The sequence below is a fragment of the Cucurbita maxima genome, unplaced genomic scaffold (assembly GCF_002738345.1).
Source record: "Cucurbita maxima cultivar Rimu unplaced genomic scaffold, Cmax_1.0 Cma_Scf00007, whole genome shotgun sequence".
Classification (NCBI taxonomy): domain Eukaryota; kingdom Viridiplantae; phylum Streptophyta; class Magnoliopsida; order Cucurbitales; family Cucurbitaceae; genus Cucurbita; species Cucurbita maxima.
In genome coordinates this window covers 613,216-635,013 of record NW_019272023.1, presented here as the reverse complement: position 1 = coordinate 635,013, position 21,798 = coordinate 613,216, and the positions used below count along the sequence as shown (strand labels likewise).

The following is a 21,798-nucleotide window of genomic DNA, read 5'->3' as shown; positions in this document are numbered from 1 at the left end:
ACTTAAAGTGGTTCACTAACTTGGCAGTAAACAGACTGAACGTAGCACTGAGAATACATTGATTTGTCTGATCCAAACACAATGGCTCAATGGTGATTATGATAAGTCTCCCACAACCCAAATGGTAGAATGAAAGAAATGACCATATAACTTTTGACATGCATCATTTGTCCATGAAGAAAAAGTTGTAGTGAAACAATGCATTCAAAGTTATTATAGGAATGAAAGAAAGAATTATTTGATCAGTTGGCAATATAGACATGAAAAGAGTGGAGGAATCCCTTGACAGTAACCATCTTCAGCAAGTTCTCCAATTGATCTTCTGCTTTCCTCTGTGACCGCCGGTGCAAATGGCTGCACGGGAGCAACTTGATCACTGGAAAACAAAGAGTTTGTTCCAGAAACAGGACGAACAGGCGAGTAATCATTGGGTCCATACATGGTCGGGTTGTGAGCTCTCCTTTCTGCTTCAAGAGAGTGTTCAAGTGAAGGAGAACTGCTCAAGCTCACAGCATGGCGGAGTTTAATGCATAAAGATAAAGAAAACAACCATGGCTTGGACTTGTACTTCTTTTTGTCTTTGAGTATTTCCACTCTGTTTCCTTTGGTCGATCTTCGCGACAGCTCCAGAAGGCTAGAGACTCCAATGAGACTCCCAAGCGTGATGCTCTTGTCATGGTAGAATGATCCAGTTGACTAAAAACCAATTGCCTGATGGAATTTAGCAAAAACAGGGCCAAAAAGACAATGCCAGAGATTTTGAAGTTTTTGAGACTAACCCAACGCAATGTATTTGCATGATCGACAAGAGCATGAAAGAAAAGGAATTCTACTATAATCAAGCATAATGTGCTAAATTTTCAGCCTCTCTAACGCATACACAGTTACACAGGCAAAAGAACAGAGAAAAAAAAAAAAGAAAAGAAAAAAAAGAGGAACTAATTGAAGTAACAGACCTCTGTATCAAGATCTGAGGAAGAGTCGGTGAAGGAACTAGGAGAATGAGTGCGCAAAGTATTGAAAGAAACCGAGGCCGAGAGATCATGATTTCCCGCCAATCCAACTCTGGTGTTCATAAGCCGCAAGCCTAATGGCCATCCATCTTCCTACATTCCGAAATCAAACGCTCGATTAGGGAAAAATTAAGCACTCCGAATTTTCACGTGGAGAGAGAGAGAGGGGGGGGGATACCTGTTGAGCCATGGTTGAATCTGAAAGCATCAAGTGCAATAATGTACCAGGAGAAAGGGGAGGGGGTCAGTTCGGAGCTTCAGAGATACGACGAAGAGTCTAATCCGGCGATATCAAAAGGAGAATTCAGGACGAAGTGAAATAATTAAACCGAAGAAATCGACGAACAAGAATGGACAAAGAAGAAACTATAAAAAATCTTAAATTATAGAGAGAACAAGAATGTACGATTGCTCTTGCGAATTTGCATCACATGGCTGTCATACGACGCCATTGGCATTTGGCCCTGCAAATATCAGGCTCAGTCAATTTGAACTGTGGAGGAATTGCAGTTTCTGTGTAGCAGACATGGGAGCTGGCGGAAGGGAAGGACGTGAGAGAATAATTTCCTACTGCCGTCCGATTTGAAGGTGGATTTGGATTAACGACCAGTGGAGGGCCAGAGAAGGAAACTCCCAAATTCTATTTTCTTTTCGCCTAATTACTATTATACCCTCCTTTATTTTCTTCTTCTGCCGCTCGCCAAGGGCTTATTGTGGTCATTTTGGTTGATCAACACCCATTCTTCTATTACAAAAAGAAGGAAAAAAAAAAAAAAAAAAAACTCTCTTCTAACAACCAGTTTTAGATTGGGATATATGTCCAAAACACCCTTATATCGGTATTACTATTTACGTTAATTTATTAATTCCATTTTTTTTCACGGATAATTTAATATGTGAATCTTAAAATTGTTACTAGTTTATTGTTGACCCTTATATCAGTCTCTATTCTTAGTATAAATGGTTGCATAACAAAGTTATTAATAATCAAACAATTAAGTAAATATTTATTACCCTTATTTCAAGACTAATTCTATTCTTTTAAAGGTCGCAATATTACTCGAAACATTTATATAATGTTTCAAAATTGAAAGAAAATTGAGACTTCCCACTATTTTTGGTCAATTTCCATCCAAAAATGTGGAAAATTCAGCTCCCAAGATAATGAAACATTTATGAAGGTCCCACGTTATGGTAAGTTAATTGCTTCATCCGCAGAACCAATTTCCTTTTCAGACAATGGGCCACAAATCCAGCTCGAGCACGAACAGAAAAACTCAAGTGTATCACTAAACCAATGGCCTGCACCGACCGAGGAATAATGATAAAGTGCTGTATAGCAGGCATCCAAGAAAGTAACATCACTTCGCAACAACCAAACGATCCTCCAAACTCGGGAAGTGGGATCAACAACATACATTATTACATATTGTAATGCCAGTGCATAAGAAAAGGTGCAACCAACTAAATCACTTTCTATAAAAAGATATGAATGTTTTACCAAAGATAAGAAAGTGCCTACAACATTACAAGAATCCATGATGAACTTCTCTTTGGTAGATGGTGTTTTCTCCATTACAGTTGTTCCTTGAGAGATCTCACCTTGGTTACAACTTGCATTCTTTGAACTTTTGTGGGCTGAATCAATCTGGCAAGTCTTTACTTTTGCCCCTGGGATGCACCAGGTCGATACTCTCCAATGCCAAGCAGGTCCTGGAAATGTTTAAGTATGAATCACATCTACTCTACTGGGTAATGGATTTAAAAGGAGCATGAAACATGTAGCATTTTTATCTAATCCAATCTGATCCATACAACATACAAAGTGAAAGTTTTCGACAATATGTACAAAAATGTCGAATATATATGCTCAAATCTAAGATCTTAAGTTTTTTTCAAAAGTTTTATGGTAATTTAATATGATAGAGGATGTGTTCAAAACTCCTGCAATGTCTTTCGTTCTACATAGATATCAAATATTGATAATTCACATGTTAGGCTTTAGGAAAAAATTGATATTTGAGCCTACATAATAGAAAATGTTACCAATTCAACATGACTTACTTGGCATGCCTTATTCTTTGCCCTCGTTTCTGCTGTGCTAGGAATATCATGATTTGGCTTTATAAATCTCTTCTCACGTCGTTCACACGAGCCCCATCCATCACAAAATCTACCACCTCTAATATTGAGAAAATTAATGTAAGAGTGTAGTTCAGTTCAAGATTATATAACGTGGAAGGAGCTTAATACAGCAGAAATCAATAAACAAATAGGAATAGTATAATGGATAAGTTATTAAGTCCCATCCACAAACATACTGCATATATGCTCGAACAACAAATTCAGCACGCTGGACATTGCGGTTATCGTCAAATTCAATTGTCTTGTCCTTGATTTCAAAAGAGAGATTGAAATAAAATGATATTTTCCTCCATCCTGTATAAAGTAAACTGCCCCAGTTACATCTATCTCTCCATGTTGGAATGAAAGGACATAGAATACAGTACTCGACCTGATTTTTTTATGAAAGGGTTCCCAGCAATCATGGTGAAGTCCGATTTCTCTAAAATCTGTACGTTGAGATTTTCAATGAATATAGAATTTAAATTGTATTTAGAGACAGACATAAATCCCCTCACGAGATTTCAGAAAGGCAAGTGCCTATCAAAATATAGATACATACAGAAGACATGGGATAACAGCCAATGCAAATTTAGGAAGGCAGTATGACATAACCAGAGAAAATTCAAATCCCATGACACAAGTAGAGATTATCAAGGTTTCAAAAGCAAGAAGACTATTCATAGACGCAAAATATGTAGCTTTTTAGAGAATTAGAATGGAAATATTAGAAATAGTTCTGGTAATCACCTTAAAAGTCGTATGAAAAGAAAATGTATTTTCATGCTGCCTTGCTTGCTTAGTACATTTAAATTGGATTTAACCAAAATTTAAGCCCATGCTTTGGTTTAGTTAGGTTCTTTTTCAATCTTCACGGTAAATCTTTCCATTGCCTACACTAAAACGAGCCAATAATGACTTCTCATGGCCCCGAAATATTTCACAACAGCCTGATCTGAACTGAGACATGGTAACATGCAATACTTTTAAAAGCTTAACTTCATCTTCGAAACAAGTGAGAAAGAAAAACTTTTTCTATTGTCTTTTAACTAAACCTTGAAAACCCTACAGCAAAAAAACTATTGCTCGACAATAGAAATTAATTGAGATTATGACCTTGACTTGATGTGATTCCTAACTCTTCAGTGATAAATTCTTGGATTCCCACAATGTACACTCTAAAATAAAACACATTCCCGAATTTCATACCAATGGATTCCTTTTAGTCTTTTAACTTTCTAACTTTTAGTGTTCGGGCTATCCATGGTTAGCTGTTCAAGATATTGTCCACTTTGAACAAAAGTACATCATAATACTTTCCTAAGTCCAGTTTTTTTTTTTTTTTTTTTTGAATGGACAGTGTTCGGGCTATCCATGGTTGGCTATTCTAACTTTTAGTGTTAAGGCTCGACTCCTTCTCTAGATTCCTCGAATAAAGTACACCTTTTGTTCTACACTTTAATCACTTTTGACTACACCCTTGAGGCTCACCCTTAATCAAGACTCAACCCCTTATCTAGAACTCTCAAACAAAGTACACCATTTGTTCAATACTTGAGGATTCTATTGACATAGGTAAATTAAGGGCATCACTTTTAGCATAAGTTCTCGTAGTTTTGTTTTTTTATTTTGTTTCTCCAAAAGATCTCATAACAATTAAGATAGATATCATCTCTTTAATTAGTCAACGCGTACTCATCTCCCAACCATTCAAAAAAAAAAAAAAAAAACTGGGCTTAGGAAAGTATCATATGAAAAAATGAAAACTAAAGGTGGAATTAATGGATATCGAAAATACCGCCATTGCCGCATTTTGATACTCCTTAAAGAGAGACACTGAAGGGAACTGCCCAGAGAGGCTATGCCTTGCAACTTCCCTTTCCTCGGTCAGCCCACTTCCACTAAAAGCTGGTGAGCCTTCAGATCTAGAAGCAATCTGCGGCGACAAATACGCTTCGGGAGACAAATATACCGGCGCGGGCGGATTCCGTAGCGCATTGTTACAGACAACCGCTAGAGGACTTCTCTCACTCATTTCAGATGCACATGTCCTTGCAATTTTCCGAGGAGGTTGAAACACCCAAGGCTCATGCACCACTTGACCCTCTACAAAAACCCTGGAATTTTTCTGCGCCTGGAATGGAGTTCTAGGGCTTTTTGGGAATTTTGGCGGCGGGGAAGGGTTTGATTTATTGACGCAATTAAGTGCTAGAGATTTACGAGATGTAGACGAGGAGGAGGAAGAAGTCGCAGCAGCAGCAGCAGAGTCGATTACAGCCCACAAAGCCGCATCATCGAAATCTTTGTCGTCGATTGCAGAGTACGTGATTGGGGGCGCCATTGTAGTGAAATTCTGAACTTCAGAACTGCCACTTCAATGAAAAACTCGCTAATCAAAGATTGAACAAAAGCTACAGAAATCAAAACGCTGAAGCCATCGGAGAAGGCTCATTCGCCATCTCCGGCTCCATCTGAGGTATCTGAAGCGACCACTGCCCGGAGGAAAAAAAAAAAAAATTAGCGGGAATTGAATATTTGAATTCTGAAAGACACAAATAAAACGTCGTCGTTTGAAAGGGAAGACGATACGGAAGCCCCCATCCACGGTGGTGGGCCTGCAATATTATTGGGCCAACCTTATACGGACGAAGGTAAGCCCATGATACCAATGATATGGCCCATTATAGTTAGCAGTTAGCAGAAAGGGGAAGTGATTGTCAAATTTCCTAAACGGTATAAATAAACCGTAATTTTTATGAAAAATGATAAAATAGTAGTAAAATATTATAATATTTTTAAAAAAGAACCAAACAAATATTGTTGGTCCATTATTTTAAAATTTTAGCTGATTAAATGATTAACAAAGGAATTTTCGGTCCCCAAAAGGAGCTTTAATATTTAAGGATTAAAATTAAATTATAAGCTAAAATCAACAATAATAACGTAGAAAGGGAAAAATAGATTCCTGAAGACCGAAAAGAAACAGGTAGGCATCACAGCAAATTTTGGGACACGCGGCTTATTTTGGACAGATTTCCGAGTGGGCCCATTAGTTAGGATTGACAACGTGGGCCCATTTCTATGTTGGGTTGGTGGAAAATGCCCTCGTTGGGAAAAGGTAAAATGGTAAATGAGGTCGAATTTTGTGGGTCCCGCCCACAATGAATGACCCATGTGCTATCCTTTGCCTAAACAAAGGCGTAGTTATTTATATATATATACTATTTTTCTAAAAAAGTTATTATTAAAGTTTTGAAACTAGCTCCACTTCAAGTGCAAGTCTATTGTCTCTTGAAAAAATGACGTTCGTGGACAATTTTATGTCACATTTTAATAAATAAAAACAAGTTAAAAGATACCCTATATTAAAAAAAACGTGTCTCATTACGTCATTTGGATTCTAATAGATTAAATAAATAGTCTTTTTAACTTCTCATCGACCGACAAAAATAATATTTTGAAAGAAAAAAAAAAAAGTGTAATTCAATTTACTGTTATTATTTTTTTAAATATAAAGAAATCATTGCAAAATGACTTTAAGAATAAGTAGTGCACTTACTAGGCTGCTGAATAGTGTACTGCGTTTACTATGCTAACATGCGCAAATGTACTACAAATTAACTGACACATTTGTAGTACATGTCTGATTTTGAGATTTGTTTTTGGAACAATTAGTATACTTCTATTTTATTTTGAAATAGAATCTTAAATATATTTTGAATAAAACAAATATGAGAGATATTTATGTGGGAAATTTTGTTATTTTGTTGAAAAAATATATATATGTATATATATATATATATTAATAAAAAAATGTATTTATCGCATCATCTAAACGAAGGAATGCTACCAAATGGATGTATATTGGTAGAATTTGAAATGTTTAAAATGTAACTTTTTAAAATTAAGGTTTCATGAAAAAATATTAAATGTTAAGTGTTAATAAGAAATGTTTTCAAAATATAAATAATGATTTGCATATTAAGAAAATTAATTGTATCTAAGTTTGAAATTAGCACACCTTAATTATCATTTAATACGCTTGTTTTGTTTTAGAAAAATACATTTTTGACTGATTTAAAATATATTTGGTAATTTCTTCATTGTTTAATACCAACCGTTTATTTATCTTTTATTAGATCAAATGTGGACCGTCGATTTACCTGATTGTCTGTTGCGGACCCCACGAAAGCCATTCAACTACATCCATAAGGCGATTAGCGCGAGAGATGCGTGGAAGATAATGGATGCAGCTTTGTTGGGACTATACGAGATGGTTTTGACACGTGGACGGTGATACTATTCTCTCTCCCCTTCCCCGCCTATATTTAAGTAACTCATCCTTCACTCCTCTCAAGTCGTTCAATCGCGATAGGTTATATTTTAATTTCATAAACAACCTTCCAACCTCTTCGTTCGTCGTTGTTCATCGTCGAAAATGTCGTGCTGTGGTGGAAACTGTGGATGCGGCTCTGCCTGTAAGTGCGGAAATGGCTGTGGAGGGTGAGTAAGCGCTATTTATCTCCTTAGGATTCGATCGCGTAAATTTATTTTTGTTGATTTGATTCTGTGGAAGATTATCTCTCGAGTATCTGATCTTCCGTTTTCTTGTATGTTGCTTTCGACTTCTTTGTCTTCTCTATGTCTTTGTTCCTCGCTCGATGGCGATCTGATCATGTGCCGGTTCTTTTTATTGAGCTCTGGAGATGAGAAAGATCGCGCGATTAAGGCGGATATTCGTCTAACAGGACTGCAATTTTCATTTTCAGAGGATAATTGCGATGATTCTGACGTTTTTGATTTTATGTTCTGCAGATGCAAGATGTTCCCTGACATGAGCTTCTCAGAGACCACTGCTACCATCGAGATCTTCGTCGTCGGTCTCGCTCCTCAGAAGATGTAAGTTCCTGAAATTAAACCTAATCCTTCAAGAGAAACTTAGTCTTTAATTAACGATACCAGCGTTTTCCATATCAGGTCCTTCGAGGCGTCAGAGATGGGAGCCGAAAACGGCTGCAAGTGCGGTGACAACTGTACTTGCGATCCATGCAACTGCAAATGAGCAGCAGCTCGAATCCTCTCGAGTGGAGATTGTGTTCGACCACTAATAGTATGCATCGTAATAATAATTATCAAATCTCCAAGCGTTTTCCTTCTTTCGTTGCGTCCTTAAATTGTCGCGTTCATTATGGTTCAGTGATCTTGTTTGTTTAAGATTTCTTGTGTTTATCCATATGCCTGTTTAGTGTTTATCCGTATCTGTGGTTGAAACTGAAGAACAGAGTTTGAATCCTGTCCAAGAGCTTGACGTGATAAATATCTCCATGCCTCGATTGCAAACAATATCCATAATTTTAATATTCGATATGCAAAAGTTCTCGCGGTTTCAGTGGGGCCGATTGAATAGTTAAACATTCATTCTCAATCGATGTCCAAAATTAAATGCCCATTTACGTGTTCCTGCTTAATCTTTCCTGTAATAGCCAAACTTGTAATGGCAAATAGCTTGGAAATTGATTCACTTTTCCTTGGTCTTTTTTGTCCTCTTGCTTGTAATGATCTGTTAGCGCATCCTTTCTTCTTAAGGATCGGTTGCCTTTTGAAGATTAAAGTGGTTTTTTCTTTTTAGAAAAACTTGTGGTTTCAACGTTGAGGAAGAAAACAAAATAAAACGAAATCAATAAATTCAATTAAAATTTAAAGCTAATATATATTTTGAAATTTTATTTTTTAGTGTTGGAAATTATAGAAATATAGAAATAAATAATAATATATATACTATTTTAATCATATTTTACATTAATGATTTTAATGGTACGCAACTATATTTCGAGGTAAATTTTCAATGTGCATATACTTTTTTAATCCTCATATTTCAATTATTCTACTGGAATTCACTTCATTAATCCATTACTCCCATATGTTCCAACCATCTCTTTCCTTCAAAACAGTTACATAATTAATTTAATTTTCAAAATAATGCAAATTATTACCCCACCTCATTAAATGCTGTATAATTTTGAATTTGTTCCATTAGAAAAATGGAAGAATCTTCAATAATTTTTAAATAAATACATCGAATGTTAAAAAAAACTTTTTCTGATGACTCAAAACTAATTTTGACAAAGGACACCTTTATTATTTTTTGGGAGAAAAAAACAATTCTTTTTTTTTTTTTTTTTTTTGCAAGCTATAGAAAAGTCGCAACAAAAATTGTAAAATATTTAAAATTTCACTCTTTTATTACGTGAAAAGGGTATACTTTATTTTGTTTAAATTAAATATCTGCTCTGGTTCCATATAAGCCATAAAAATAGCGACAAATCAGCATCACTCTGGATCATCATATTTAGATTACAATAGCCACAAGTTCATAGTAATACAAATAGATAATTTGGTTAATGAATAATACAGATAGGGCTTACAGAGAACATGAAGGAAGCCCATCACGCCGACCACGCAAAATCTTTAGTCGGACAGTTCTCTTCTCTACTGTTACAATATGTTAACATACAGCAACTTGGAGGATGTTGCTATGGCACACTTCCCAATACATCACTATATCTTCTTCTACCTTCATTATTGGTTGGATAATGAAGTTTCAGGGCAAGGGACAGCAGCCAAATCTTCTATTCTACCAAATATCCCCATTGCAGCTTTGCTGAATAAGTTATGGATCTGCAGAAGAAAAAGAATCCATATTTAGGGGAGCCTGATTTTTCCAGGAGTGAACCAAAATGGTAAATTTGGTAAGTTATTGTGTTTGTTGAAGCATTACCTGCTTGGATGAGAGTCCTAGTTTCTTCAGGTCAGCAAGCTATGTAAACACAGCAAGGGGAAGAAAAAGTTCATTATATTCAGGAAAGAAGTTGGATAGTGTTGCTTTATCGACGTGTTTTTGTAAGTTTACATGCGATGTTTTTACATGTTGAGTGACTATCAGAAATGACAAAACTATGTGTGTGTGGGGTTGGATTGTATTTGCGAATGATAGAGGTCTCTCGTGCTTGGCAAACTTTTAGACACCAAAATGAAGAATTTAGAGAACACAGATTGGACTAGGAGAGAAAAGGGATAAGGTTAGGTCCCAAGTGCATATGACATGAGAAGATGGACTTGGTAACCATGAATGTCCACTATAAGAAAATTTTGGATGAAACCACCACGCACCATTGAACATATGAGAGAAATACATCAAACATATATCTCGTGGTTATCGTCTTACCGATTTCAATGGACTAGTTTCTCTGAGATCCAGAATGTACTCTGCCATTTTCACTCCAATGCCCTGGGAATTGAAAGGGAAAAGAGAATGAGGAAACTTAAAGGGAAGATGTTAATGTTTTTCCTGGTCGAAGTCTAGAAAATACCTTCAATTCTACTAGTTCCTCTCTGCAAAACAAAGAAAGCCAATTAATAATTGATTAAACTTTCACTATTTCAAATTGAAAAGTTGGGTACTGGAACAAGAAATCCACATATTCTTGTGCACAAAATGCTAAATATTGTATATGATTATGGACCTACCTGCTTGCTGTATTCAAGAAATCCACATATTCTTGTGCAACGCAACTCTGATTGGTTAGAATGACAAGAAAAACCAGAATTATTGAAATCCAAACAGCATCGAGACATAAAGAGATAATGAAATTTTAAAAAGGCTTTTTGAGTACCTTGAGGGTTGATACTTGGGCATCAAACTTATCTAATGGGGTCCCAAAAGATTTGAATTCCTCATTTGCTGGGAATGGTGTTTTTGGAGTCCTTGCTGGTAATTGATCTGTAAACGAGATTTCCAGCACAGCCTTTTGGATTCCATTAGTGTTGTGGATTGGTGATAGAGCCTTTCTTGGACTATTGAATTTCACCTTTTCTACTGCATATAAACATGAAGATTCAATCATATCCAAACACAATGTGGCAGAATGAACGAGGCAGCTGTGATAGAAAATACCATGATCTTTGGTTGCGATAGAATTAGCTATATCTTTATTTTCAACCAAGTTTCCGAAAGCTACGGCTACAGTCCTGAAGATCATCAATCCAGTATTGTTAAAAGAATTAGTAGAAGGTACTAAAAGTTGATAAAGCAACAAATGATTGCCAGACCTTTCTTTTTCTCGTTTACAGTCACTCTGGTTGGCCGTTTTCTTAACTTTGGCAGAACTATTGAAGAGAGGTTTTCTCACTTTTGATGCAGTAGAACAAGGAGTTTTGCTAGAAAATGGAGAACCAATCCCTCCGATTCTTTGCGCACTTTTGGTCTTGCCTTTGGATTCAAGCCAAGCTCGCAGCTTCGATTCCATGTCAACTTTAGCTTGTGGAGTCCCCTGTTTATGGATCGGAACAACAAAATTCGAAATTTGACGCGATCTAGCTGCCAAGCTGACTGTATGGACAGACTCCTGATATGCTCCTGGATTCTGTTATCAAATCAGAAGGAAATTTGAGCAAGTGCAATTCTTAGATTACAAAAGATGTTTAACCTGCATCAATTTACCAGGCAAGCAATCATTAAGGCACGGCTTGTTCCACCGAGAGAATCTTGCAGTATGCGGGTCAATTTGCTTTCTCTGTAAGGTACTCGGGCAAGGTTCTTGTTTAATGCATATATCACATTTGAAAGCGCGAACAACGACTGGTTGATTTTCGCGCTCTCTTGAAGGCGAATCCCTTCATTGCCAGTCCTCCTGTTATCTTCATTGCCTGTGATGGATGGTTATGCACAAGTATTAACTAAATTAGCAACACGAACAACTTCTTGAGCAGTGCACAGATCTTATTTGATGGTTAAGGCTAGGTTTCTATATTAAGCTTAAGAAACATACCTGCCAAGTCTATGAGGTTGAGCTTTCCGGTAACAGAAGCCGCCGAATCACCACATACGGGCGATGAAACTGTAATAACAAGAACCCCATGACTTCTACTTGAGACATCGTTAAGATCAGTATCAGCAACTTTCCGCCTTTGAACTCCAAGAGCCAATGTCTCCCGGAATTCGGACATGGAATTTACAGCAACCTTAGATAAACCTCTGAGATGAATTTGCCCTTCTTTATCATCCATAATTACAATTTCTTTAGCTTTGGGTTCCAGAAGATCATGACACCTTTCCAAGTAGACTTCATAGTACGACATTTCTGCTCTACACCCAGTTTCCTCACAAAGTGATAAAACTCTAGACATGGCTAGTGGCATTAGACCTGGTTCTTCTTCAGTACCCTGCATCCTCAACCAAATCGACACAATTCAGAGTGCGAGTCATTTCTGTAGTTGAATTATTTCATATCAATTTCAGGAAAGCTAAATCTTTTATGAACGAAAGCTAATGATTCTTCTGTTGATTTCAAGCTAAATGCAACAGATGACAAATCTCCCACTAATTAAAGATAACCTGCATAGTGTAGGACTTTCCACTGCCAGTAGCCCCGTAAGCAAACACAGTAGCATTACATCCTTGGAAGAGTCCAGGAATCAAAGGATTTACTTCTTTATCGAATATCTGCCTCACCGTGTGATCTTCTTGGCCAAAAAATGAGTCCAACTGATAGCACTCGTTTCGACTACAGAAGATCCACCAACCATAATCAATCAAACCAAAATATTCTTCTACCACGGCAGAAAAACACTATACAGAGAAAAAATAAAAAACAAAGTACCTGGTTTCCGGATCTTTGAGATTAACAGTAACCTCCTCGGGAGAGATACGCCCTTGATCCACGACAGAAATGCATGAAACTGGAACCCTAGAACTTTTGACTGAAATTTCTTGGGAGAGAAATGGACGAACCCTAGCAACGACTCTGACCTTGGAGATTGCACAGGATGTAGCAGGTGCAAGAAGTTCAAAATTTTCAGCAGCCATTGAACTGGAAGTATGGTTCGCGTCGGCAGTGGCAGAGTCTCCAAGCGAAGGGAGGGACGAGGGAGGTGAATTTGAAAATCAAGACGTTGGTGGCAGAGTCTTATTAGTTTTAAATTTTCTTTTTTCTTTTGCGAATCTCTTCTTTATTTGAACTAAATTCAAATCTTCGTTTGAATTATCCTGGGCCAGGATTCATGGGCCTATTGGGCTCAGTAGCCTAAAAAAATTCCGTAATTGGGCCTCTCAGTTATAAGTAATATGAGGCCCACTATTCGACTTCAAATAATAATAAATGTAAAAAATCTTAAGCATCCATTAACCACAGGTTAAATTTATATAGTAACAATCCATCATTTTTCTTTTTTACTTTCACATACCTATGGATTTACACTATTTAAATGTACGGAATGAAAGTTTAGACGGAATAGTATTTGGAGTTTAAAAGAATAACTCAAAAATATAGGGGCTTAAATGGGAGAATATACGAACATTGAAGGACCATTTAGCAATAAAATTTTTACGCTTTCTCCAACTTATAATTCCAACCTAGCTGAGCTGATAGCGGCGATACAGAGAAGGGAGAAGAAACCAGAGAAGTTGAACCCTAAACCCTTTGCTTTCTTTGGAATCGAAGATGGACAAGAACATGCTTGCTGATTTGGAGGGTCTTCCTGAAGAAGACAAGCTCAAAATGGCCACCATGATCGACCAGCTCCAGATTCGAGACAGGTTCTATTTATTTATCTAAAAACTTCGAGTTTTGAAGAGGAACTAATTTATTGAATCATTCTCTTGTTATGAATGTTGTTTCTTTCTCCACGTGTTGTTTCTTTCTTTCTCCATCTGGAATTTGTCTCCGACAACTGCTTTTTTTTGTGGGTGGCAATATGATCTGGGATTAATATGGTAGAAAATCTGGCTTTGTTTGTCTCTCTTCAACTGATGACTTTTATGAATGTCCAAGCGCATTTCACAAATTGCCTTCGTTTGGTTGTTGGAAATTTTTGGAATGCGCTTGGACGTCTTTGAATGAGCCGATGAAGGATTGGAAGTGTTCTAGATACTGGTCAATTTGTGGGGGGCGATATAGAAATTTGGTTTTGGGGTTTTTGTGATTATGATGCAGCCAGAATAAGAGCTTCTAGCGCGGTACCACAGCTTGAAACTTGCATGACATGCGCTGAGAAAGATCTAGCTAGTTAAATTTCCTCTACCACATTTTGGGGGCTTGTTTTACTGTATCCTGCTTCTGTTTTGTTTGTATAATTTGATTATATTTTTTCTGAGGTTTTGAGACCACCTTTTAGAGATTCACCTGGATTGATTTAGGGGTCAATAAGAGTAAATGTAAATGGTAAATCACTTACCAAGAATGAGCCCAAATCATGTTGATCTCCTAGGAATTTAATATCCGTTCAATTGTCCTGGCAAACAAATGAGACAACCAAATGTGTTTGGGGGAGAAAATCAGCCTTTGAGAATAGTTAAGGTGAACACAAGGTAGGGTGAGATGTATATATATATATATATGTATGTATATTTGAAAAGTTCACCTTATGATAGTTTCACTTATTTATTTACTTTCTAAATAATCTTGGTATTGACTCCTGCGCCATTAGTGTAACAGCCCAAGCCTACAGCTAAACAGATATTGTCCGCTTTGGCCCGTTATGTATCGTCGTCAGCCTTACGGTTTTAAAACGCATCTGCTAGAGAGAGATTTTTACACCCTTATAAAGAATGCTTCGTTCCCCTCTCCAACTGATGTGAGATCTCACAATTCACCCCCTTCGGAGCTTAGCGTCCTCGCTGTCACCCTTTCCCCTCTCCAACCGAGGTAGGATTTCACAGTTATTCTATCCAGCGACCATGCACCCTGGCCAGTGGCCACAGGAGCTCAAAGTTCGTACCTCCTAGTACCCCAAATTAACCAACAGAGATTCAGGGCTTTTCCTTTTTTTGTGTGACTAGTTTCAATATTCTGAAATCTCATCTGAACTACGATTTCCTTCTGAATATACTCCAAAAAAGGGAACTGATGGAGTTCTAGGGAGTGATATTGATTTGATCTTGGATTAATATATCTTTGGAAGCTGAAGTAAGATGCCATATAATTTATATTGAAAAGAAGACTGCACAAGACTACAGTACAGTACTGCTGCTCTTTTGCTCCATTTTAATTTATGTTAGCATCCAATTTATGATGACCACAATAATATCATAACACATTCAGAGTGATAACTGTTTGCCTTCTAATAAATTGCAGTCTGAGAATGTACAACTCATTGGTCGAGAGATGCTTTGCGGATTGCATAGACAACTTTCAGCGAAAATCCCTAACGAAGCAAGAGGAAACATGTGTACGTAGGTGTGCCGAGAAGTTCTTGAAGCACTCAATGCGCGTTGGAATGAGATTTGCTGAGCTCAACCAAGGAGCCGCTACCTCAGATTAATGTCGCATCAGAGGACACCCAGACATATTCTCGAGACCTTCAGTTCTTTCACCTCTGGAATTATAGTATGTTTCTTCCATATTCTTGAAACCTTCAGTGCTTTCACCTCTGAATTTATAGCACAGGCTTCCATATATGGTGCAACTGGGATTAAGTGGTGATTTGATTTGACTTATATATTAAAAGTTTTAGTAGCAGACTTTCAATAAATGTTTGAGATTTGATATCCATTAGGATGGTTTAACTTAGTTTTTTGCTTATTGCTGGTAATATGGCCTTTTCTTCAACTTCATAACCAATTTGATAGAAAAATGATTGGAGATCAAATCTTCAACAGTTAGATGAACTGCGATTGGTTGGGTTTGTTTGGTAGAGCCTTCTGATGAACGCACTTCATTCTTCATCTAATCTAAGCATCTCATGCTTGGGTAAGCCAATGTTTTATTTTTTCCTTTGTTTTTTGAGATTATTCCATCTGCTTGAGTAAAGGTTAGATGCTAGGATTTTTTTAAGGGAGATAGAGATGCTGTAGCCACTTTAGTTATTTATTTTTTAATTTGCTTATTAAGCCAAGTACTTGAAATTCTTGCTAAGGGGTGAAAGATGCCTAAACCCACTAACCCATGTTAGTGCTAGCTGTTACGGTCGTACTTTTACAATCAAAGCTGGTCGTGAGCGAGATCACAATGTTGCACGGTTGAAAAAGTAAGACCCATTGCAGATTGTGACACTAACACTACAATTGAATCGATAAATTTAACTCTTATATATCATGCATTAGTTTATGCACTTTTCATGTCACAAAAAATTGACTTATTATAGTTTCTAACTTTTCATGTCACAAAAAATTGACTCATTATAGTTTCTAACGATCACTCCTAAGCTTGAATAAGAAAAATGTATGGTATATAATTTTTTTATTATATAAATATCATCGGATTTAGGCAAATATTGACCGAAGTAAACACTACTTGTTTGAGCAATGTGAGAAAAAAAAAACAATGTAACGTATTAATGCTTTTATTGTTTTTTTTTTTTTTTTTTAAGAAAATCAATTTTCTAGTTTCTATAAGATTAATTTTAATATTTTTTAACGCCCGATATCTCTTCACAAGAATCCGCTCAAATCCTGGTCATTTATTCCGAATCAGACGGTCCAGAATTGCCCTCGAATTCGATCCCAAAAAATGTTAGGGGCTGTCTGTTCTAACGCCTTCGCACTATAATCGTTAATTGACCGTTAGCCTATAGGGTTTCACTTCTACTTTATTTTATTTAAAAAAAAATCAGAAAATCTGTATCCTTCTATAACGGTAATTAACGGAGACGTCGGTGGTGATATGGATATATTCGTTATGTATAAATATTGCAAATATTGGGATTTTTATAATTTTATAATTTTATTTTATATTATATTATATATATATATATAATTTTTTTTTCTCACACTGTTTGGCCTCTACTTTTGTTTCAACGGGCGAAGATTTTCGAAACCAAAAGGAAACTCTTTGTTTCTGAGGGAACGGTTCCTTCGTTGTCGAACTAATTTCATCGCTTCCTTCAGCTCCACTTCGATTCCCGCCACTTCTTTTCCAGCAGAGGTATCTTTCTATCCTCTCAGATGTTTGGAATTTGTTTTCTAATTCACTTGATTTTCCTTCAATCTTGTCGACTGTTTGATCATGTGTTGTTTTCGTATTCGTCTCAACCTTGCTCTGATTGGGGCAAGATTGTTTGAGTTTTCCCCCTTTTCGTCTCTAAAACCCTACAGTGATTCTCCTCTGCGTTTTCGATCTGATTGCGGGGATTAAGATCTGAGTTCTTTCGTTGCTTTTCGTTTTCCAGTTTAGGTGGTGGGTTTTCGAGAACTTGACACGAGTTGGGGTTTTTGAATTGGTTCTTCGGTGGTTTTCTGTTTGGATTTTCGGTTACAATTTGAGGTGAAATTTATTCTGTTATTAGGATTTTGAATTTTGGAGATGGTTCTAGGAGTAGATGGAAGAGGCGAAACAAGAAGAGTTTTGTCTCGAAAATAAACAATCTACGGCTGCTACGAGTTCCTCTGTCTCTGAAGGTAGTGGCTGCGCAGCTGCCAAGTCTCCTGGGATGTGTAGTCCAGCACCAACATCTCCTTCCCATCGGTAATTTCACAAAGTTGTAGCTCTCGCTAAGATTTTGTCATTGTTTCTTGCACACTCTATTAATAAGGCAGCTAGGTGTATGATATTATTGGCTGCCAAAGTAATTGAAAAATGCAATGACTCTACCCTGCTTATGACCAGTTCAAAGAACTCAGACGTTTATGCTTAATGTGTAATTTGACTTGGCAGGAGAACCAGTGGCCCTATTCGTCGAGCTAAGGGTGGTTGGACTCCTCAAGAGGTAAGCATTGATCGCCCCCTCTTTTAGTTGCTCGTGTTGCATAGTTCTTACTTCTTAATTATGATGGTCATTGACATATACCATGTTTTTCAGACGCCTGCCAGGCCTAGAAAAACTATATTTTTCAATGGATAAAGAAGATTCAATTTCCAAAATTCTGACTGATAAGATCACTCATATAATAGGGAGCACGTTTCTTGACTTGAAATGATGATTTTTTTTTTCTTCAGGATGAAACGTTGAGAAATGCCGTTGCAGCTTTTAAGGGGAAGAATTGGAAGAAAATAGGTTTCTCTCTATTTTTGTTGCTATAGAACTCTTTTTTTTTTTAAATGATTTTAGAATTTTAACCTTTGGTTTTAGTTGATTTCTTTATTTTATCTGACGAATTGAATGTGTTCTACTGTTAAGATAGTCTTGAAGCATTTTACACGTTCACTTAACTAATAAAAAAATTATGTTAAATATTTTGACCGTTTTTAAATTTGTGGCCATAGGGAAGGCATTCTAAGCTTTATACCTTGGATGATGATCTCGTTAGTATTAGTATGCAATTGTACTCTTCTTACATCTTGCGTGTTTGAATTTTATAAGCTACAGCTGAAAGTTATGGGAAAACATGGTTACTTGGCCCAATTGGGCTGATAATTACTTTGTATGCATATATTGCTAATTCAACTTTCACAGTCATTTTTTAGTATCATTATAAATTTTACCTATGATGAGTGGGTTGCCTGATTAGTAATTACCATCACTTATTTCAACACCCTGACCATAACTTTAAATGTATCAATTATCAAAATGGTAAAGTTTTTATATGCAAATCTGTTAGGTTGATTAGCCTTATCAAATAAAATTTGTGTGCAGCTGAGTACTTCCATGATAGATCAGAAGTTCAGTGTCTGCACAGATGGCAGAAGGTTCTCAATCCAGATCTTGTCAAAGGACCATGGACTCAGGAGGTTGTTACTCGTCGTCTTTTTCCTTGGAGGCTTTCTTCTCTTGCACGTATAGTGAAAATTTATCATTTTGTTTTTCTTTCTTATAGGAAGACGATAAAATTATTGAACTGGTATCGAAGTATGGGCCTACAAAATGGTCTTTGATAGCGAAATCTTTGCCAGGTCGCATAGGGAAACAATGCCGAGAGAGGTATCTCCTGTGAAATTATTGTGATTAGCTGTGAGCTGGAGTCTTGATTTTAAAATTCTAAATGTAATCTGCGTGTTTCTGGGAAGTTTACTATGCTTTTTTTCCCTTAATGCTTGGTCGATTGCCCTGTTGAATGATTGTGTGTTTCCTTTTTTTCTTACCTAAAGACAATAAGAGTTACTTACCGAGTCATGATTTCCGAACCTTTAGCATTTTCTGTCTTCATGTTTTGCTCTTTCTGAATATTGAAGGGACGTGAGTTTTTGTATCTGTTGTAAAGTAATATTCTATTATTTTTAGGTGGCACAATCATTTGAATCCAGATATAAAGAAGGATGCTTGGACATTAGAAGAAGAATTGGCCCTGATGAATGCACATCGGTTACATGGGAACAAATGGGCTGAAATAGCCAGGGTTTTACCTGGAAGGTACTCATTCTTGTTTCCGTAAACTTTCATACCTCAATGAAAATAAAAAAGAAGGGAAAAAGAGATCAACAGAGATATAAATGTACATAGATAGGTCGAACGAGTACGTGTAGACCATGTGTTCAGCTGCCTGTCCAGTCCCGTCTAATTTCTAATTAATTTATAAAGTATCACTGATATGATCTTTACATTCTTCTCAATAGTCATTTAGAAGTAACCCTTGATTGGTTATGTCATCTCTTATTTTAAGATTTTATTATTATGCTGAATGAATGGTAGAAAAATGTGGAAATATGTGTTATATAAACTAGGACATAACAAACACGAAAAAGAGTATTATTTATCACGCATTGGAAAAGAAATGTCTTTGCTTTGGAATTTTTGTCTGCTTGACTTGGTTAAAATGATATGGCGTATTCCTTCTATATTCAGGACTGACAATGCAATAAAAAATCATTGGAATAGTTCCTTGAAGAAAAAGCTAGATTTCTATTTGGCGACTGGGAAGCTTCCACCAGTTGCCAAAAATAGTTCCCAGAATGGTGCTAGAGATACTACTAGGACTCCACCTACTAAAAACCTTCCTCTTTACTCAAGTAAAGGATCAGACTCAACTGCCCAAACATCGTCGGGTAACACCGACATGTACAAATTGGAGGAAAGCAGTAAGGACCAGGTAGAGTCGTCAACGCCTCCTGATGAAGATATGGTTGCTTCAACAAGTGGGGTTTTGAATGAGTCTGCTGATTCCAGACACGCCAATTGCTGGCCAGGATCTTCAAATATCACGGATCCGAGATGCAGAATATCTGGGTCAGCACGAAAGAATGGCACTACGACTCCTGGTGAACTGGGGAAGGAGATTAGCAAATTAGATGAAGATAAAATTACACAAACACCTTCAAGATTTGAATCTCCGAAGTATGGTTCACTGTACTATGAGCCACCCCAACTAGAAAGTTGTATTCCAGTAGATTCTGAATTTTTAAGCATGTACGTGTATGAGACAAATAATAGTTCAATCAGTTCGCCTATCGGTATCTTCACTCCTCCTTGTGTGAAGACTAGAGACTTGAGTATACACAGCCCAGAGTCAATATTGAGAATTGCGGCTCGAAGTTTCCCCACAACTCCTTCAATATTACGGAAGAGAAAGACAGAAACTCAAACTTGTCTCCCTCCTAAACAGACGCAGGATGGGGAGACAGAAACAGTCATCTCCCGAGAATCTGGTCAAGAAGAAACACTTAATAATGGTGACAGCATGATGGGTTCACCAATTGGAAGCTTATGCGAGACTCCTAGTAATGATCATGGCCCCAGCAGGTCAAGCAGTAAGGCTTTCAATGCATCTCCTCCATACCGGTTAACATCCAAGCGAACGGCCATCTTAAAATCTGTGGAAAAGCAACTTGAGTTCGCATTTGACAAGGAGAAGAACAACCATGCTGTCCAGTCAGTAGAATCAAATGGAATCTCTTCCAGATAAAGGATTCTTTAGCATACACAATAAGATGGCAAATTCTGAACTGTAAGTTATTGAGCCTCTTTCATCTGTTAGTAATATGCTCATTTTCTTTTGAAACTTGTAACACGGATATTAATAATGTCATCTCGTTCTTTTTTGTTGATTTAATTAGGGATATCCTTGATAAGTTATTAATCTGCTTTGCGAATCTCTTTTTGTGTGCATCAACCTTCAGAGTAAGGAAAGATCTTGGGTGGGGTTTTGATAACTTTTGGATCCTACTATTATTATCAAGTTCAATCCTACTCTTTCTATGCATTATCTAAGTTATTTGACACCACAGTATAGTACTGGTTTGGATCGAGATACTTAACCAGAATTAGTTTTTCACCTGAATTTTAAGGATCTTTAAACACTCGATCTGCTTTTTTATAACACTGTTAGGTTGGCCCCATTCTTCAAAATGTGCAACTACTACATTGTAAATAAGCATGAGTATACTATTAGAGATACTTTCTGTAAATTTACTGACACGGTTCCATCTTTGACAGAGCAACGGAGTTCAGGGTAAAGCAGCGCATAAAAAAGGGCTGGTCCGTCAAAAGTTCCGGCAAGTCAATATCGCCAAAATGCTGTTTCACTGTTTCTTGAAGCTGCAATTGGTCTTGAAAAAAGATGATTCGCTTTAGTTCCTTCGTACATATTATTTTGAATTTATTTGTTTTACAGTTGCAGATAGGCCTAACGGTTTTCTATTTTAGTGTTCACGAAAACATGTTTCATTGTACACTAGGCAAGATTTGAATGGTTAGGATTCTGATACTTACGAAATAAAATTTGATTTTTCTAACTGTAAAAATTCACATTTCAATGAAGAACCAAATTCTACAGTTCTGCAGTGCTGTATGTTTG

At 36.8% G+C, this 21,798-nt stretch overlaps 6 protein-coding genes across 13 annotated transcripts; 3 read left to right on the top strand and 3 right to left on the bottom strand.

Moving 5' to 3' along the window:
* Nucleotides 1-20: 20 nt before the first annotated feature.
* LOC111482141 (uncharacterized protein At3g17950-like) lies at nt 21-1,615 on the bottom strand. 2 transcript variants are annotated; one of them, XM_023127811.1, is made up of 4 exons: nt 1,420-1,613; nt 1,192-1,268; nt 957-1,106; nt 21-696 (listed from the first exon to the last, which is right to left on the bottom strand). In XM_023127811.1, exons 2-4 carry the CDS (start codon nt 1,219-1,221, stop codon nt 235-237), a joined length of 642 nt encoding a protein of 213 aa, XP_022983579.1. In that variant the 5' UTR covers nt 1,222-1,268; nt 1,420-1,613; the 3' UTR covers nt 21-234. The 2 variants fall into 2 exon arrangements, 1 of the variants encoding a protein (XP_022983579.1); XR_002718140.1 differs by having other exon boundaries at nt 559-711; nt 1,192-1,615.
* A 525-nt stretch (nt 1,616-2,140) lies between these two features.
* Nucleotides 2,141-5,656, bottom strand: LOC111482396. 2 transcript variants are annotated; one of them, XR_002718203.1, is made up of 6 exons: nt 4,936-5,656; nt 3,529-3,586; nt 3,335-3,452; nt 3,078-3,195; nt 2,515-2,726; nt 2,141-2,405 (listed from the first exon to the last, which is right to left on the bottom strand). XR_002718203.1 is itself a non-coding variant. In XM_023128150.1 (5 exons), the coding sequence occupies exons 1-5, from the start codon at nt 5,476-5,478 to the stop codon at nt 2,673-2,675; spliced, it is 891 nt and encodes a 296-aa protein (XP_022983918.1). In that variant the 5' UTR covers nt 5,479-5,656; the 3' UTR covers nt 2,331-2,672. The 2 variants fall into 2 exon arrangements, 1 of the variants encoding a protein (XP_022983918.1); XM_023128150.1 differs by having other exon boundaries at nt 2,331-2,726.
* Nucleotides 5,657-7,476: 1,820 nt separating this feature from the next.
* Nucleotides 7,477-8,434, top strand: LOC111482153 (metallothionein-like protein type 2 B). Its single transcript, XM_023127828.1, has 3 exons — nt 7,477-7,640; nt 7,953-8,036; nt 8,115-8,434. Exons 1-3 carry the CDS (start codon nt 7,576-7,578, stop codon nt 8,197-8,199), a joined length of 234 nt encoding a protein of 77 aa, XP_022983596.1. The 5' UTR covers nt 7,477-7,575; the 3' UTR covers nt 8,200-8,434.
* Nucleotides 8,435-9,438: 1,004 nt separating this feature from the next.
* On the bottom strand, nt 9,439-13,252 carry LOC111482032 (kinesin-like protein KIN-10B). 3 transcript variants are annotated; one of them, XM_023127657.1, is made up of 12 exons: nt 12,797-13,252; nt 12,532-12,700; nt 11,966-12,359; nt 11,638-11,843; nt 11,247-11,560; nt 11,092-11,165; nt 10,811-11,010; nt 10,665-10,711; nt 10,508-10,529; nt 10,363-10,425; nt 9,916-9,954; nt 9,439-9,815 (listed from the first exon to the last, which is right to left on the bottom strand). In XM_023127657.1, the coding sequence occupies exons 1-12, from the start codon at nt 13,000-13,002 to the stop codon at nt 9,717-9,719; spliced, it is 1,833 nt and encodes a 610-aa protein (XP_022983425.1). In that variant the 5' UTR covers nt 13,003-13,252; the 3' UTR covers nt 9,439-9,716. The 3 variants fall into 3 exon arrangements, with proteins under 3 accessions (XP_022983425.1, XP_022983424.1, XP_022983426.1); XM_023127656.1 differs by having other exon boundaries at nt 10,811-11,013; nt 12,797-13,251; XM_023127658.1 differs by having other exon boundaries at nt 11,098-11,165; nt 12,797-13,251.
* A 292-nt stretch (nt 13,253-13,544) lies between these two features.
* LOC111482033 (mitochondrial import inner membrane translocase subunit Tim9) lies at nt 13,545-15,683 on the top strand. The gene is made up of 2 exons (XM_023127659.1): nt 13,545-13,731; nt 15,269-15,683. Exons 1-2 carry the CDS (start codon nt 13,637-13,639, stop codon nt 15,453-15,455), a joined length of 282 nt encoding a protein of 93 aa, XP_022983427.1. The 5' UTR covers nt 13,545-13,636; the 3' UTR covers nt 15,456-15,683.
* Nucleotides 15,684-16,900: 1,217 nt separating this feature from the next.
* Nucleotides 16,901-21,776, top strand: LOC111482093 (transcription factor MYB3R-3-like). 4 transcript variants are annotated; one of them, XM_023127743.1, is made up of 10 exons: nt 16,901-17,056; nt 17,301-17,308; nt 17,418-17,596; nt 17,786-17,837; nt 18,068-18,125; nt 18,705-18,799; nt 18,886-18,989; nt 19,290-19,418; nt 19,851-20,949; nt 21,438-21,776. In XM_023127743.1, exons 3-9 carry the CDS (start codon nt 17,451-17,453, stop codon nt 20,905-20,907), a joined length of 1,641 nt encoding a protein of 546 aa, XP_022983511.1. In that variant the 5' UTR covers nt 16,901-17,056; nt 17,301-17,308; nt 17,418-17,450; the 3' UTR covers nt 20,908-20,949; nt 21,438-21,776. The 4 variants fall into 4 exon arrangements, with proteins under 4 accessions (XP_022983511.1, XP_022983512.1, XP_022983510.1 ...); XM_023127744.1 differs by lacking the exon at nt 17,301-17,308 and having other exon boundaries at nt 17,451-17,596; XM_023127742.1 differs by lacking the exon at nt 17,301-17,308 and having other exon boundaries at nt 17,445-17,596.
* Nucleotides 21,777-21,798: the final 22 nt, after the last annotated feature.